Source organism: Jaculus jaculus, chromosome 1, assembly GCF_020740685.1.
Source record: "Jaculus jaculus isolate mJacJac1 chromosome 1, mJacJac1.mat.Y.cur, whole genome shotgun sequence".
NCBI classification, from domain to species: Eukaryota; Metazoa; Chordata; class Mammalia; order Rodentia; family Dipodidae; genus Jaculus; species Jaculus jaculus.
In genome coordinates this window covers 130,689,878-130,706,989 of record NC_059102.1, presented here as the reverse complement: position 1 = coordinate 130,706,989, position 17,112 = coordinate 130,689,878, and the positions used below count along the sequence as shown (strand labels likewise).

Genomic DNA, 17,112 nt, shown 5'->3' with positions numbered 1-17,112 from the left:
ACAATTGTGAATGGGAGAGATTCTCTGATTTCATCCTCAGTATGTTTGTTGTTAGTATATAGGAAAGCTACTGATTTATGGGTATTTTTTTGTATCCTGCTACATTGCTAAAAGTGTTTATCAACTCTAATAGTCTGCTAGTAGAGTTTTTAGGGTCTTTTATGTATAGAATTATATCATCTGCAAATAGTGATAATTTGATCTCTTCCTTTCCAATTTGTATCCCTTTCATGAGTGTTTCTTACTTTATTGCTATAGTTAAGACTTCAGTACTACATTAAATAAAAGTGGGGACAGTGGGCATCCTTGTTTTGTTCCTGAATTTAGTGGAAAAGCTTTAACTTTTTCTCCACTTAGTATTGTGTTGGCTGGAGGTTTGTCATAAATACCTTTTATCATGTTGAAATATGTTCCTTTTTTCCCAGTTTCTATAATACTTTTACCATGAAAGGATGTTGGATTTTGTTGAATGCCTTTTCTGCGTCTATTGAGTTGATAATGTGACTTTTGTCCTTCAGTCCATTTATATAGTGTGTTACATTTATTGATTTGTGTATGTTGAACCATCCCCTGCATCTCTAGGGTAAAGCCTACTTGTTTGGGGTAAATAATCTTTCTAATATATTCTTGTATTGTCTGCCTGGATCTGAATCAGACCCTGCCCCCAATAATGACAGAAGCAAAAGACAAAGACCCTATAAAACTGAAAACATCAAAGGCAAAAGTAGTCAACCCCCAAATACCTCTTAGTTGAGAATGGTAAAGCCAACCTAGAATATGTAACCCATAACCTGCCCTGACCTGGGAAGATTGATTAGCATCTGCAGGGCAGGTCTGTGTATCTGCTTTTTTGTTAGTCAGCCTCGTTACCTTTTGGTGTGGCTTCCAATCTCACCAATACTGTGTGCTCTCATTAATCCCTCCATGTTGTGCTACAGACCTGGTGTTCTGATCGGCTGTGCTGGATGCCCTGCCCCTAGGGACTGAATGCTTTCCCCAGAGGTTTGTGGTTCTGATGGTTGGGGTATTGGAGAGTGCAGGAATCCTGGAGTTGTACTGGAACTGCTCAACCAGTCCTACCCATATCCCTTTCAGCAGCTCTTTAGCTGTTCTCCCTTCAGGTTTCTTGACTTTGCAAGGATGATGATGAGGTTGGAAAATCTGCTTGTTTGGTCTCTGCTCCTGCAGCTCAGTGCTAGGTGGGTAGCCCTGGGCAGGTGCATGGAGCACGCAGATCTGGGTCACAAGCATCTTAACGTGATTCTGGCCATTTTCCTCCTTTCTGGTGGATCTCAGTCTCTCCTGCTTCTCTGCTGTTGCTAATAAAAACCTATACACCTTCACTTTTCAGAAGAAGAGTGTGTTTTGCTTAAATCCCTCACTAGGCTGGTTTGGTTTGGCTCCTATGCTACCATCTTACCCATAAGTCCACTTTCCATTGTTAAAGTAACATTGTGAGATAAATTTTTTCTATAATGTGGATTCCTGACCTTGCAAAAGGAAAGGTAATTTAATACAGTTTTTAAAAATATTTACTTATTTATTTGAGAGAGAGAAAGAGACAATGGAACAGGCAGAGAGAGAGAGAGAGAGAATGGGTGCACCAGGGCCTTCTGCCACTACTAATGAACTCCAGATGCGCACACCACCATTTGTATCTGGCTTGCGTACAAATCAAACCTTGGTCTTTAGGTTTCACTGGCAAGTGCCTTAACTGCTAAGTCATCTTTCCTGCCCAACTACCCACTTACCCACCCACCTACCTACCTACCTACCTACCTACCTACCTACCTACCTACCTACCTACCTACCTATCTATCTATCTATCTATCTATCTATCTATCTATCTAGCCAGCCAGCCAGCCAGCCAGCCAGCCAGCCAGCCAGCCAGCCAGCCAGCCAGCCAGCCATTTATTTGACAGAAAGAGGGAGGAAGGGAGAGAGAGAAAGAAAAAGAGAAAATGGGCATGCCAGGGCCTCCAGCCACTGCAAACGAAGTCCAGATGTGTGCACCCCCTTGTGCATCTGGCTAGTGTGTGTCCTGGGGGATTGAACCTGGGTACTTTGGCTTTGCAGGCAAACATTTTAACCGCTAAGCCATCCCTACAGCCCAACAATTTATCTTTTATGATTCAAAAACTTTTTCACCAGGTGATCTCCTGACCACTTGGGAGGTAGAGGTAGGAGGATTTCTGTGAGTTCAATGGCACCCTGAGACTACATAGTAAATTCCAGGTTAGCCTGAGCTAGAGTGAGACCCTACCTCAAGAAAAAACTAAAAAAAAAAAAAAAAAAAAAAAAAAAAAAGATCCTTGCATGTTGGCACATGCTTTTATTCCCAGCACGTGGGAGGCAAAAGTAGCAGGGTTGCTATGAGTTCAAGGCCATTCTGAAACTACGTAGTGAATTGCATGTCAGACTGGGCTAGAGTGAGCCCCTATCTTGAAAACACATCCCAAAAATAAATAACAATAAAAATATAAATTATTTAATTTTCCCATTATTGAAGATACTGATTTATGTTTTTATTTCTAAATTGTATCTATAAATAAGAAAGATTAAGCTGTCCTAGAACAGTGGTCTGGGGACATGTAATAGTGTTTGGAGGTGGTCATTCTGTAGCACCCACTTAAAGCCAGATTTTCAACATAGTGTTGCATATGTCTGGAGTTCATTTGGTAGTTTGAATGTTTGGCCACATAGACTCAGTCTTTTTTTTTGGGGGGGGGGGTTCAAGGTAGGGTCTCGATCTAGCCCAAGCTGACCTTGAACTGGAACTCACTATGTAGTCTCAGGGTGGCCTTGAACTCATGGCCATCCTCCCACCTCTGCCTCCCAAGTAATGGGATTAAAGGCGTGTGCCCTCACACCTGGCTAGACTGAGTCATTTTTGATTAAACTTCTACTTGAGGCCCTACCAGTCAGATCCTTCCTATGAGGGGGTGTGTCACTGGGGATGGATCTCTGGGTCCAGCCCTAAGGTATGCTTGGGGGTCATCTCCAGTCCAGCCCTACAAGATGTAGGGAGCAGTTTTGAGCTCTGGCAGTTTGTGATTGCTTGTGGTGCTGGCCAGTGGTGATGTCTCTCTTCTTGGGTCTGTGAAAGGGAGCCAGCTTCTTCCACTATTGATGGTGTTCCCCTGGACTCTGTAATCATGAAATAAACCCCCTTCCTCTTGTATGCTGTATCTGGCTGGTTGCTTATCTCAGCACCAAAGATCTGACTGCAACATGAACCCATACACACACACACACACACACACACACACACACACACACACACACGCATGTTCTCTCTCCCCACCCCCTTCCTTCTCAAATAAATTTCTTTAAAAAAAAAAAAAGATGTCTCAAAACAGAGGTGGGTTCTAGATTAAACACTATTTAGTTAACCCAATCTATTGATGAAGCCATAGGAAAATATGCCTGCCTTTGTTAGATTTAACTTATCTAATTCAATATTTGTTTCCTTTATCCAATAGTATAACATAAATGAGACTCCTCACAGAAATAACCATCTAGGTACCCAAAAAATTATCCACATTCTCTTTGCACTATATGTAGTAACTAAATTAAAAAGTGGAGGTTAAATACTGAGTAGTTCAGAGTAGTTGAAACAGACAGTACATGTATATGATCTACCATTTATCTACTCAAAAACTATATGTAATTAGTTTTAGTACAAAATTGACTGACATTTTACCATAATATACATGTGAACAATTAGGTGGGAACAATTAATGATCTTTTTTCTCATTGCTATAAAAATTACTATATTGTAGCTTCATTTAGCCCTTAGAAATAATCAAAGCACTGTGTTTTCTACATTTTATAATTTGGTTTTATTTAATCTGAAGGGCAAATAAAAAAGATAAATTTTGATCCAGAACAGGATCTCCCCCTAACCCCCCCCCGAAGACAGTATGTCAGTATGTAACTTAGGTTGACCTCAAACTCACAATAGTCCCTCAGCCTTCCATGTGCTAAGATCAAAGCCATATGCCATCTTGCCTAGCAGATGTTATGATTATTTTATTTGGAAGGAAGCAGAGAGAAATTAAGTATGGATCTTAGTTTCTTAATTTATATAGTTCAGATTAAATGTTGTTTCTTAATTGAATCATCACATAGTTATAGGTCAAGAAATACAATTCTATGAGTCACATATCACCAGTAAGGTGAACTCTCACTGATTTCCTTTCTACTTAGGAACACAGGCTTTTATATTCATAGCATCAGAGATTTACAAATATATACACATATGTATATATTTGATTATCTATGTTTATATGTACACAGTACCAGAGAATGATGTTAGGCAAGCACTGTAAAGATTATCTGCACTCCCAGCCTATCTATATGTTGTTTTACATTGCTGAGCAAGATGATACTTACTTACACACAAACATCCACAGATCATAGAAACTAGTGTATTTACTGTCATGAAAAATTTATCTCCTTCCAGGTGAAATATCTGTCTAATAATATTTATGCATGGTATGGAAAACTTTTTGAATATATTTGTCATCTCTGGTTTCTTTTGCTAGGATTCTTTGATTATCTAATTAAAGTGTTATAAAATGTTGGAGTGACTAAGCAGGTGTTTTTCATGTAGCATTTCTTTTTTTTGGTTTTTATTTTTTTTTAATTTTTATTAGCATTTTCCATGATTATAAAAAAATCCCATGGTAATTCCCTTCCTCCCCCCCCCCCACACTTTCCCCTTTGAAATTCCATTCTCCATCATATTACCTCCCCATCACAATCATTGTACTTACATATATACAATATCAACCTATAAAGTACCCTCCTCCCTTCCTTTCTCTTCCCTTTATGTCTCCTTTTTAACTTATTGGCCTCTGCTACTAAGTATTTTCATTTACATGTGGCATTTCTTCATGGCTACTTTTCCTTTGAGTGGGTACTTCCAGCTTTTATCTACATGTATTGTATCTGCCAGTGGTTCTGTTGCCATTATATTAAAGCTGTAGAGAAATAAGATGGATTAAGACTCACAGCATATTGACTGATTGCCACAAATAACCATGTGCCTTTGAAAACAAAGAGACCTAGAGCAAGCAGGTATGTGACCAGGGTGTTATTTTAGTAGATAGTATTTTTAAGAATATTTTGATTTTTTTTCTTAATATTTTGTTTATTTATTAGAGAGAGGCAGATACAGAGAATGGCTGTGCCAAGTCCTCTAGCCACTGCAAACAAATTACAGATGCGTGTGTCACCTTGTGCATCTGGTTTACGTGGGTACTGGGGAATGGAACCTGGGTCGTTAAGTTTCGCAGGCAAGCACCTTAACCACTAAGCAATCTCTCCAGTCCCTGAATTTTTTTATTAAACTGACATATTTCAGTTATAATAACAATAATAATAATAATTTAAGGTTGGCCTGGCATGCTGGCGCATGCCTTTACTCCCAGCACTTGAGAGGCAGAGGTAGGAGGATTGCCTTGAGTTCAAGGCCACTCTGAGACTACAGAGTGAATTTCAAGTCAGCCTGAGCTACAGTGAGACCCTACCTCAAAAACCCCCAAAAAAGTGAGGTTATCACTGCTTAAGGGTAGTAGCTTGCCTTACTAGGCAGTAGCTTAAATAGATTATATCTTCTTCATCTCTTATTATTTTTTGTTATTTTTATGTACGTTTATTTATTTATTTGAAGATAAATGTGAAGTGAGAGAGTGGATATGCCAAGGCCTCCAGCCACTGCAAATGAGCTCCAGATGTATGCACCACCTTGTGCATCTGTTGTATGTGGGTTCTGGAAATGGAACTTGGGTCCTTTGACTTTTCAAGCAAACACCTTAACCATTAAGCCATCTCGGCAGCCCCATCATGTATTTTTTAAAGATAACGTGTTTTGAAATTCAGTATCTTCTTTTTCTTTGGTATGTATCCAAGCAAATGAGGCAATCCAATGAATAAATATTAAGGAAAGAAAGTAAGCATGTTTTTTAGTCCTGTCTACCATATACCATGGTGGGTAGGTACCTTATGGCTGTCTATCTCAGTTTCCCATCTACCAAAGAGTAAAAATCACAAACCCACATTTTAAGAGGCATAGAGCAGTTTTTCTTGATTTATAACTGCTTTAGTAGATTACCCACAATGATGGTGACATTTTCACATCGAGACAGATGATTGTTTTCATTTTTGGTATTTATAAGCCAGGCATAGAAAAGAAGCAAAAATTTGAGGTCTTTAATAAAATATATGGTGTCCAACAGAAAAATACTTTACTAAATAAATAAATGAAATGTGGTTGGTTTTACAGTGCTGTTCCTAAAGACAAGGATAGACAATGCTTTAAACTTCGACAAGGAATTGATAAGAAGATTGTTATTTATGTGCAACAAACAACTAACAAAGAACTTGCTATTGAAAGGTAAACATTTTTATTTAGCATAAAATACAAATTTTGGTTATCAATATGAGTAGTTACATACTATGTTAAAAATGTATATACAGGGCTGGAGAAATCACTTAGCGGTTAAGGCATTTGCCTGCAAAGCCAAAGGACCTTGGTTTGATTCTCCAGGACCCATGTAGGCCAGATGCACAAGGCGGCACATGCATCTGGAATTTGTTTGCAGTGGCTGGAAATCCTGGTGGACCCATTCTGTCTCTCTCTCTCTCTCCCTCTCCCTCTTACCCTCTCTCAAATAAATAAGTAAAAATAATTTTAAAAAATGTGTGTCTAAAACATTTTATGTTTACCATACTGAGCGCTTCATTTAATTAATTTATTTTTTTGTTTTGTTTTGTTTTGTTTTCCAGGCAAGGTCTCACTTAAGCCCCTGCTGACCTGGAATTCACTATGTAGTCTCTGGGTGGCCTCAAACTCACTAGAATCCTCCTACTTCTGTGTCCAGAGTACTGGGATAAAGGCATATGCCACTATGTATAGCTTAATTTTTTTTTATATTCTTCATTTGCAAGCAGAGAGAAAGAGAGAGTAGGTACACTAGTGCCTGTAGTTGTTGCAAACCAACTCCAGATGCATGTACCATTTTGTGCATCTGGCTTTACATGGGTAAATGTAAATGTACTGGGGAATCCAACCCTGATCTTTAAGGCAAGTGCCTTAACGTCTGCGCTATCTTGGCAGCCCCCAAGGAATTTTTTTTTTAATTAATTTATTTGAGAGTGACAGACAGAGAGAGAAAGAGGCAGATAAAGAGAGAGAGAATGGGTGCGCCCAGGGTCTCCAGCCACTGCAAATGAACTCGAGACGCGTGCGCCCCCTTGTGCATCTGGCTAATGTGGGTCTTGGGGAATTAATCTCGAACCAGGGTCCTCAGGCTTCACAGGCAAGCTCTTAACTGCTAAGCCATCTCTCCAGCCCAGATTTTTTTTTTAAGGACATTCTTTTTTTGGTTTTTCAAGTTAGGGTCTCACTGTAACCCAGGTTGACCTGGAATTCACTATGGAGTCTTGTGGTGACCTCAAACTCACAACAGTCCTCCTAGCTCTGCCTCCCAAGCGCTGGGATTGAAGGCGTGCTCCACCACGCCAGGCCCAAGGAGATTTTTGAAAGATGATATTTTTGTGTGTTATTCCTTTTGTTTACAAATTTATATCAGCTTTTTTTTTTTTTTTTTTTTTTTTACAGGTGTTTTGGACTTCTCCTTAGCCCAGGAAAAGATGTTCGAAATAGTGATATGCATTTGTTAGACTTGGTAAGGTACTTCTTTTAGTGGTGGTTGTTATTGCTGGTGGTATGTGTTTGTGTTCATGTACATGTGTACAAGTATATGTGGAGGCCAGAGATCAACATCAGGTTTCTTCCTCAACAACTTTCAACCTTACGATTTTTTTTATTATTATTATTATTATTATTATTATTATTATTATTTGCAAGCAGTGAGAGACAGAGAAAGAAAGAGTGTACCAGGTCCTCCAGCTGATGTAAACGAACTCCAGATCCATGTGCCATTTTGTGCATTTGGTTTTATGTGGGTACTGGAGAATTGAACCCAGGTCATTAGGCTTTCCAGGTAAGACTTTAACTGCTGAGCCGTCTCTCCAACCCTCAACCTTCTTTGTTTTAGATAAGGTATCTTACTGAACCCAGAGCTCTTATGTGAGTGCTGGAACTATGAATTCAGGTTTTCGTGCTTATATGGTCAACACTATTGGCTGAACCATCTCCTATGCATTTGTTGTTTTTTAATTGGAAGGTTATATAATAGTTCTTTAGTGTAAATGGTTTACTTCATTTCATTGAAATCTAATATTAAAACATTTCTGTGGATGTTCATGTCTTCAATTAAACAGTGCACAAAGATAAGGGAACTTCTTTATTCCTGACATGGTATTTATAAGTTTGACATTGGATAAGTGTCTCAGTCTTGATTTCCTGACCTGTGTGGTGGTGATAGTAATTACTGTTTACCCAGTAAATAATAAACAAGGTGTAACAATCATAGAAAACATATCAAGAAATTATTTGCAAGCTACTGTGTACTGTATAAGTAGTAGGGGGTAGCTGGGCATAGTGGTGCATGTCGTAATTCCACTACTCAGGAGCCTGAGTCAGGCAGAAAGATCATGAGTTTGAGCCCAGCAGGAGCTACATAGTACCAGTGTGTCTTAAAAAATCAAAATAAAGTTTCAAACAAAATCATACAAAAGTGTGAGTAGGAACTATTCATATTATTGCTAGTATATGAAAATTTTGATAAGGCTTACACTTACTTTACATAAAAATTTTCAGGAACAATTGCACAATTAATTGACACATTTTTTTCCCTTAACTAATCATTCACATGCACAGATTCTACCTGGAGAGATGGTTGATTATGTGTAAGAATAACGGCCTGAGGAGGTCTGGGAGACCTCTCAAGTTTGATCCTCAATACCAACATTAACAGCTTAGTGTGGTCATGTGCATCTGTAACAATCCATTGGGGAGCAGAGACCTGTTAACTGCTGGCGCTTATAGAAAAAAAAAAGTCAAGCTCCTGGATTAATAAGAGACTCCAAGTCAGAAAAGAACAAAAGGGATTCTGGGGGCTGGAGAAATGGCTTACCAGCCTAAGCACCTGGTTTGAAGCTCAATTCCCCAGTCCCCATGTACACCAGATACACAAGGTGGTGCATATGCATCTGGAGTTCATTTGCAGTGGCTAGCAGCCCTGGTGTGCCCATTCTTTCTCTCTCTCTCTCTCTTTCTGCCTCTTTCTCTCTCTGTTTGTTGCTCTCAAATAAATAAATAAAATTTTTTAAAAATTTTATAAAAGAACAAAAGGGACGACAGAATGAATTCCAGGTCAGCCTGGGCTGCAGTGAAAGTCTGCTTCAACAAAATTAAATTAAAAAAAAAAAAAAAGAGCATAGGGCCACCACAGGTAAGCACATGGGATATTACATGGATACATACATGTGCATACTAACACACTTAAACACACACAAGGAAATAAAAGTCTGATACTCCAGCTGGGATCAGCATGATTCGGGTCACATCCTTCCTTTTTTCCATTGTATAGCATTGTCCAGTAAAAGGCTATTTTACAACTGAGTTTTGGCATACAATATGAAGCCATAAGAAAAATTGCCTGTACTTTGGATGTTTTGTACATATGGTAGAAGCAGTAATTGTATGGTTATCAGCACATACACATTTCAGAAGGAAGAAACAGTGTTGAAGGAATTCAGTATTAAATGCTAAGAATATTTACCTTATAGTCAGGGTTGACATCATAACTTCCAGTCCTAAAACTAAGGTTGATTCAGTACTTCCACTAATCAAATTTTGTACTTCAGCTACAGATTTAAAAAATAGATTATTTCAGGGCTGGAGAGATGGCTTAGCGGTTAAACGCTTGCCTGTGAAGCCTAAGGACCCCGGTTCGAGGCTCGGTTCCCCAGGTCCCACGTTAGCCAGATGCACAAGGGGGCGCACGCGTCTGGAGTTCGTTTGCAGAGGCTGGAAGCCCTGGCGCGCCCATTCTCTCTCTCTCCCTCTATCTGTCTTTCTCTCTGTGTCTGTCACTCTTAAATAAATAAATAAATAAATAAATAAATAAATAAATAAATAAATAAAAAGCATGTGCCACCACACCTGGCTAAATTAAAAAAAAAAATAGATTATTTCAGATCTTTAAGATAAAATGAATATAAGGTTTAAGGGGGCTGTTTAATCCCAAAGAAGTTCAAGACGTGGGTGTGGTGGCTCATTCCTTTTTTAATTCAAGCATTTGGGAGGACACACTGAGTTTAAGGCCAACCTGGGCAACAGAGTGAGTTAGCCTCTGCTAGATTGAGACCTTGTCTCAAAACAAACAAAAAGAAGAGGAAGAAGCCAGAGATTACAGATATGAGCAATGATCTTACTTGCAGTGATGAACCTGGAATGAAGGCAGACAGTTATTTTTATTCTTCATTTTTTTCTGCAATGTGTGTGCCAGTATTATCTTTATGAAACTTTAAAGTTGATGAAAGGTGAATGAAATGATCCATTTTTATGATTTTGGGGCACAACAGGCTAATTTTTCTCATTGAATCATAGTAGCTATTATTAATATCAGTACACTTGTGCCTTAACTCCTTCCATAGTTGGACCTATTGCAGGAATGATTTTTGGTTATCACCTGGTTCAGTTATCCATTCACAAGGATCAAGCCTATTTGTCCACATGGTCTACAGTTAGTAAAAACTTGTTTGTGGGGCTGAAAAGATGGATCAGAGGTTGAAGGCATGTGCTTACAAAGCCTGACAGCTCAGATTTTACTCCCCTGTACCCACGTAAAGCCCAACGCACAAGGTGGCACATGGTTCTGGAGTTGTTTGCAGTGGCAAAAATCCTTAGCACACCCATATTCTCATTCATTCATTCCCATTCTCTCTCCCTCTCTGCTTGCAATTTAAAAACAAAATAAGCCGGGTGTGGTGATGCACACCTTTAATCCCATCTTGGGAGGCAGAGGTAGGAGGATCACCAAGAGTTTGATGCCACCCTGAGAATATAGAGTGAATTCTAGGTCAGCCTGGGCTGGAGTGAGACCCTACCTCAAAAAACAAAAAGAAAAAAAAAAAATGTTTGCAAATGGCAAGTCAGTTTGTTTCATCATGTAAGTTACCCCTCCTCCATCCTCATAGGTTCTGTAGTCTTCTTATCTGCCCTTTCCCAGGATGGAACTCCACTGTATGCAACTGGAAGTGACCATAGCTTTGTTTCGGGTAACTAAAGTGGAAAAGACATTGCGTTGTACTTTAGATTTCTAAACTTTGTATTTTTAGTTCATGTTTTGGAGACTTACATATTTTTATATCTAATGTTTTATAAACTCTGAAAAAGAATACCATACTCTTTCATGGACTTTTAGACTCATTTTGTTTAAAAGCAATAAAATAGAGGTTGGCTGTTGTTTACCTACTCTGGCACTAAGGTTTTTCCTCATTTCCTTAGGAGTCTATGGGCAAAAGTTCAGATGGAAAGTCTTATGTTATTACTGGAAGTTGGAACCCAAAATCTCCACATTTTCAAGTTGTGAATGAAGAAACTCCTAAAGGTAATGCAACGTTTTAACATACATATTTTATTCTCAAGAAAATACCCAACGCTTTGGACTACTTTCTTGACCAGTCTCTAGTGCTTACCAAATTCTTGTGACATAAAGAAATTGAATAGTTCTTGAATTTTTTAAATCTTGAATTTAACCTATAAACAAAATATGCTTTCTGCTTATTTTTCTCTCTTCATTTTCTTCCTTTTCTGTTTAAGTACTTAATTCTTTTTTAAAATTTTTGTTTGAGAGCGACAGAGAAAGAATGGGCACACCAGGGCTTCCAGCCACTGCAACTGAACTCCAGATGTGTGCGCCCCCTTGTGCATCTGGCTAATGTGAATCCTGGGGAACCGAGCCTCGAACTGGGGTCCTTAGGCTTCACAGGCAAGCGCTTAACCACTAAGCCATCTCTCCAGCCCACTTAATTCTCTTTTGAATGCATATTCTTATTGTAAGCAGCGAGAGCAGAGAGAGAGAGAGAGGGAGAGAGAGATAGGGAGAGAGAATGGGCACTCCAGGGCCCACAGCTGCAACAAATGGACTCCAGGAGCATGTCCCACTATGCATCCAGCTTTACATGGGTACTGAGGAATCAAACCTGAATTATTAGGCAGACATGTTGTAAGGCAGTTAAGTACTTGCCAGGCCTGAGTTCAGATTCCCAGCAGCCACATAAAAGCTGATCATACTGGCACAGGCTTGAATCCCAGTGCTGGGGAGGCAGGGATAGAGAATACTCTGGGATTACTGGATAGCTTATCTAGTTGAATCAATGAGCCCTGCATTCAATGGAAGGCACTGTCTCAAGGAAGTAAAAATGGAAAGTGATAGAGAATTGTTGATCTCTGACCTTCATACATGCTTACATAGCATGCATACATGCAAAAGAAAAAAGATCATCTACTTCCTGTGTAGCTTTTCAGATATTCTGTGTAAAATGACTTCTTTTAGTTTTTTGAGATTGTCTCAGCTTCCTGAGTGCTTCGTAAATAACATTTTTCAAAATCCTTCATAGCTTTTATTGAATGAAGTTTATAGGCAATGTAATATCCTATCCTGAAAGTAGGTTCTTTGCTAATTGAATCTCTCTTGCTGATTGTTTTCTTGTGATCAACAGTTATACATGTAAGTGGATAAGGGGTATAGAGTCAGTTCTAAATTGTAAGCTACCTTTATTATGCAAGCTTAAAAGTGGAGAATTGGGGCTGGAGAGATGGCGTAGCAGTTAAGGTGCTTGCCTACAAAGTCTTAACGACCTAGGATCAATCTCCCAGTGCTCACATAAAGCCAGATACACAAAGAGATACATGCATGTGGAACTTGTTTGCAGCAGCTAGAGGCCCTGGCATGCCTGCTCTCTCTCTGTCTCTCTTTTCTCTCTCTCTCTCAATGCTTGCAAATATTTTTTTTAAATAATTTTTTTTTAATATTTTTTGTTCATTTTTTATTTATTTATTTGAGAGCGACAGACACAGAAAGACAGAGGGGGAGAGAGAGAGAATGGGCATGCCAGGGCTTCCAGCCACTGCAAATGAACTCCAGACGCGTGTGCCCCCTTGTACATCTGGCTAACGTGGGACCTGGGGAACCGAGCCTTGAACCGGGGTCCATAGGCTTCACAGGCGAGCACTTAACCGCTAAGCCATCTCTCCAGCCCGCAAATAAATATTTTTAAGTGAAGAATTTACAGTGTGGTTGACGGAAACTGAGAAAGATACTTTTGCAAAATACTTGTTCATTTCTTAAATTTTAAACTATATGCTATTGCCATTTCCTAATTCTATGTTTAGGCATCTAGCCAGGAAACAAATTTTCAGTTGAGGAAAAAAAAAGATGTCAAACAATGATTTGTCTGATTATTTTATTTTAGGTCAATTTTGTTTACAAACTTCTGATGGTTGACCATTAGATATTTTGAAAATTTATAATAAAATAATTCCTCAATAGTATATAAGCTAACATATTCTCATCTTTTTCATTTCTCTCTCATTTTTCTCTCTCTTTCTATAGATAAAGTACTGTTTATGACCACAGCTGTTGATTTGGTAATTACAGAAGTACAGGAGCCTGTGCGATTTCTTTTAGAGACAAAAGTTCGAGTGTGCTCACCTAATGAAAGATTATTCTGGCCCTTCAGCAAACGTAGTTCTACTGAAAATTTCTTTTTGAAACTAAAGCAGGTACTAAATTTTTTCATAAATACAAAAATGGGACAAGAAAGAAAAATTCACTTTGAGACTGTAATGTATCCTTACTTATTAAAGTAAGCTGTTTTTTAGGTCTTTAAATGGTCATATTAATTGGAAAAAATGTCACTTTAGTTTTTATGCTTATTTTAGTTCCAGTTGCTCTTTACTATTTCTCAGGATCTAGGATTCTACTTGGTCCCATTCATTCTCATCCTGAAGAACTTTTAGCATTTCTTTTAGTTCTGCTAAAGACATGCATCCTTACCTGTTTGTTTGCATTTTATATGAACATGTTATTTTACTTCATCTAATCCAGTATTTTCACTAGATGTAATATTCTTGATTCTTTCTTTAAAAAAATTTGTGTATGTGTGTGTCTGTATGTGTATGGGTGTGCATATCATAGTGCCTATGTAGAAGTGACAGGACAACTTCAAGGTGACTACTTCACCTTCTTTGAGACAGGGTTGCTTGCTGTAGATGAACTTCCAGACTACAAAGGAATTTCAGACTAGCTAATCCCTGTGCTTCAGATTCTGGGTTCACCTGCCAATGTCTTAGACACCTTGGGATCGTTGGTGTATACATCATTTTGCATCTAGCTTTACATGAGTGCTGAGTAACTGAACCCAGGTTATCTGGCTATGCAAGCAAGTGCCTTTAACTGCTAAGCCATCTCCCCAGTCCCTGGATTGGTTTTTCTTTCAACACTTTAATCCCACGATCTTCTGGCTCCCATTATTTCTGTTTATTTGTGATCTTATTGTGTAGTCCTGGCTGGCCTGTTACTGGCTATGCAACTGAAGCTGGTCTCAAACTCAGCAATACTCTTGCCTTAGTCCCTCAAGCACTGGAATCATGAGCATGCAGCACTTAATAGATGAGTTTTATTTTGTTTGTTGCAGTGCTGAAGATTGAACACACACTGCCATTGAGCTGCACCTCTACCCTTTAGCCCCTGCTGTTTTTATCAGACATCAGTATGTTTATGTTGTACTTCCTCTCTGTAGAGTATGTTCTTTTAATATGACTGCTTTATAAGATTTTTTGTTTTTTAGACATTAACCTATTGTGTGCCTAGGTGTATTTTCTTTGCATTTATCTTGCTTGTGAATTGTTGGAGTTGAGTTTCTCAAAAAACAAAAATTAGGACTAGAGAGATGGCTTACCCTGCAAAGCCAAAGGACCCAGATTTGATTCCCCAGGACCCATGTAAGCCAGATAAATAAGGTGGCACATGCATCTGGAGTTTGTAGTGGCTAAAGGCCCTGTATGCCCATTTGCTCTATCTGCCTCTCCCTGTCTTTCAAATAAATAAGTAAGCCGGGAGTGGTGGTGCATGCCTTTAATCCCAGCATTGGGAAGGAGGATTGCTGTGAGCTCAAGGCCACCCTGAGACTACATAGTGAATACATAGCCTGGGCTAGAGCAAGACCCTACCTTAAAACAAATAAAGAAAAATTTTTTACAGTAACACGACTTAGGGTAAATTTGGCCCATTATTTCCTACCCATCTACTTTTTCTCTCTTTACAAGTTTTTATTGTTCGTGTTGTCTTTTTACTTCTTCTAAAGAATTAGATATCTATCTTTGAGGCAGGATCCTCTTATATAGCACAGCCTGGCCTCAGACTCATGATCTTCTTGTTTTGTCTCCTGAGTTATATTCATGTTCCACCATACCAAACTATAATATAGAGTCTTAAGTATATGCATTTTTATTTTACAAATATTTTTCACAAACTCCTGAGCTTCTGTTTTTTCTATTTTTTCTAATTGATATACTTTCTGTTAACATGTCTTAAAGTTCATTTTCTATTTTGTCATCTTCAGTATGCTATTAGATCTACTGGATGATTTCTTCTTTTTATTTTAATTTTTTTAATTTATTGAGAGAGAGAATATGAATGGGCATGTCAGGACTCTTACCACTGCAGACGAACTCCAGGCAATTGCACCACCATGTGCATCTAGCTTACATGGGTCCTGGGGAGTTGAACCTGGCTTCTTAGACATCACAGGCAAGCACATTTCTCTAGCCCATGAATGATTTCTTTTAACAGTTTTAGAACTTCTAGAGCATGGTAATTCATGACTATAATCCCAACTCTTTTTTTTTTTTTAATTTTTTTTTAAAATTTTTATTTATTTATTTGAGAGTGACAGACACAGAGAGAAAGACAGATAGAGGGAGAGAGAGAGAATGGGCGCGCCAGGGCTTCCAGCCTCTGCAAACGAACTCCAGATGCGTGCGCCCCCTTGTGCATCTGGCTAACGTGGGACCTGGGGAACCGAGCCTCGAACCGGGGTCCTTAGGCTTCACAGGCAAGCACTTAACCGCTAAGCCATCTCTCCAGCCCAATCCCAACTCTTAAGAGGAAGAGGCATGCAGATTGCCATGGGCTTAAGGCTACCCTGGGCTACAAAGTGAGTTCAGGTTAATCTGGGCTACAGAGTGAGACCTTGTTTCAAAAAAAAAGGAGTTTTAGAACTTGTATTTTTCATTTCTGAATTATCCAAATTATAAAATGTCCATTCTTCTTTCCTTCTTTTCTGTCCTTTCTTTGATGTAATAGTTTCTTCTCAGACATTTTCTGTGCTTTTATTAGCAAGTTTTCTTTTAAACTCTTAATTGTCACTGTAGTACTATTACTTCAGAAATCTTTGCTAATTCTTTTTTTTTTTTTTAATTATTTATTTATTTATTTGAGAGCGACAGACACAGAGAGAAAGACAGGTAGAGGGAGAGAGAGAGAATGGGCACGCCAGGGCTTCCAGCCTCTGCAAACGAACTCCAGATGCGTGCGCCCCCTTGTGCATCTGGCTAACATGGGACCTGGGGAACCGAGCCTCAAACCGGGGTCCTTAGGCTTCACAGGCAAGCGCTTAACCGCTAAGCCATCTCTCCAGCCCGGTCTTTGCTAATTCTTAAAAAGTGATGAATAATATTTTTTCTGTTCCTATGTCTGCTTTGTAATTTCATAGTATACTTTAATTTTTGTAAGTGATGTATTGTTGCATTCCACATTTTGGTAGGCTCTTTTGAAAAGCATCTTTTTTTCTTAGTCAGCAGTTAACTTTGTCAGAACTCAGACTTGAGGGCTGAGTGGTTAAGATGCATGCCTACAAAGCCACAACCTGAGTTCGATTCCCCATTGCCCACATACAGTGAGATGAAAATCCATGAAAGAAATCAATGTTCCCATAACCCAAATTGTCATTTTCAGTATCATCTCTTTACCTGTCTGCAACATTTAATATAAATGATCACATCTTTTTCCTTAAGTCCTTAAGGAGAGGTCCTTCACTTAATTTTCAGGTTATCTCATACTTCACATAGTGCAATAAATGCTTATTCATATTTCACTCTCAAATGCTCTGCTTGCTTGCCTTTAGTGT

The 17,112-nt window shown here is 38.8% G+C and overlaps 1 protein-coding gene across 2 annotated transcripts in view; it reads left to right on the top strand.

Moving 5' to 3' along the window:
* Positions 1-17,112, top strand: part of Rabgap1 (RAB GTPase activating protein 1) — a 180,840-nt gene that overhangs the window by 61,446 nt on the left and 102,282 nt on the right. For both annotated transcript variants that reach the window (XM_004662784.2, XM_045140729.1), the window contains exons 7-10: positions 6,290-6,400; positions 7,628-7,694; positions 11,426-11,528; positions 13,536-13,705. In XM_004662784.2, coding sequence (XP_004662841.1) covers positions 6,290-6,400; positions 7,628-7,694; positions 11,426-11,528; positions 13,536-13,705 — 451 coding nt within the window. The remainder of the gene's footprint in view (positions 1-6,289; positions 6,401-7,627; positions 7,695-11,425; positions 11,529-13,535; positions 13,706-17,112) is intronic.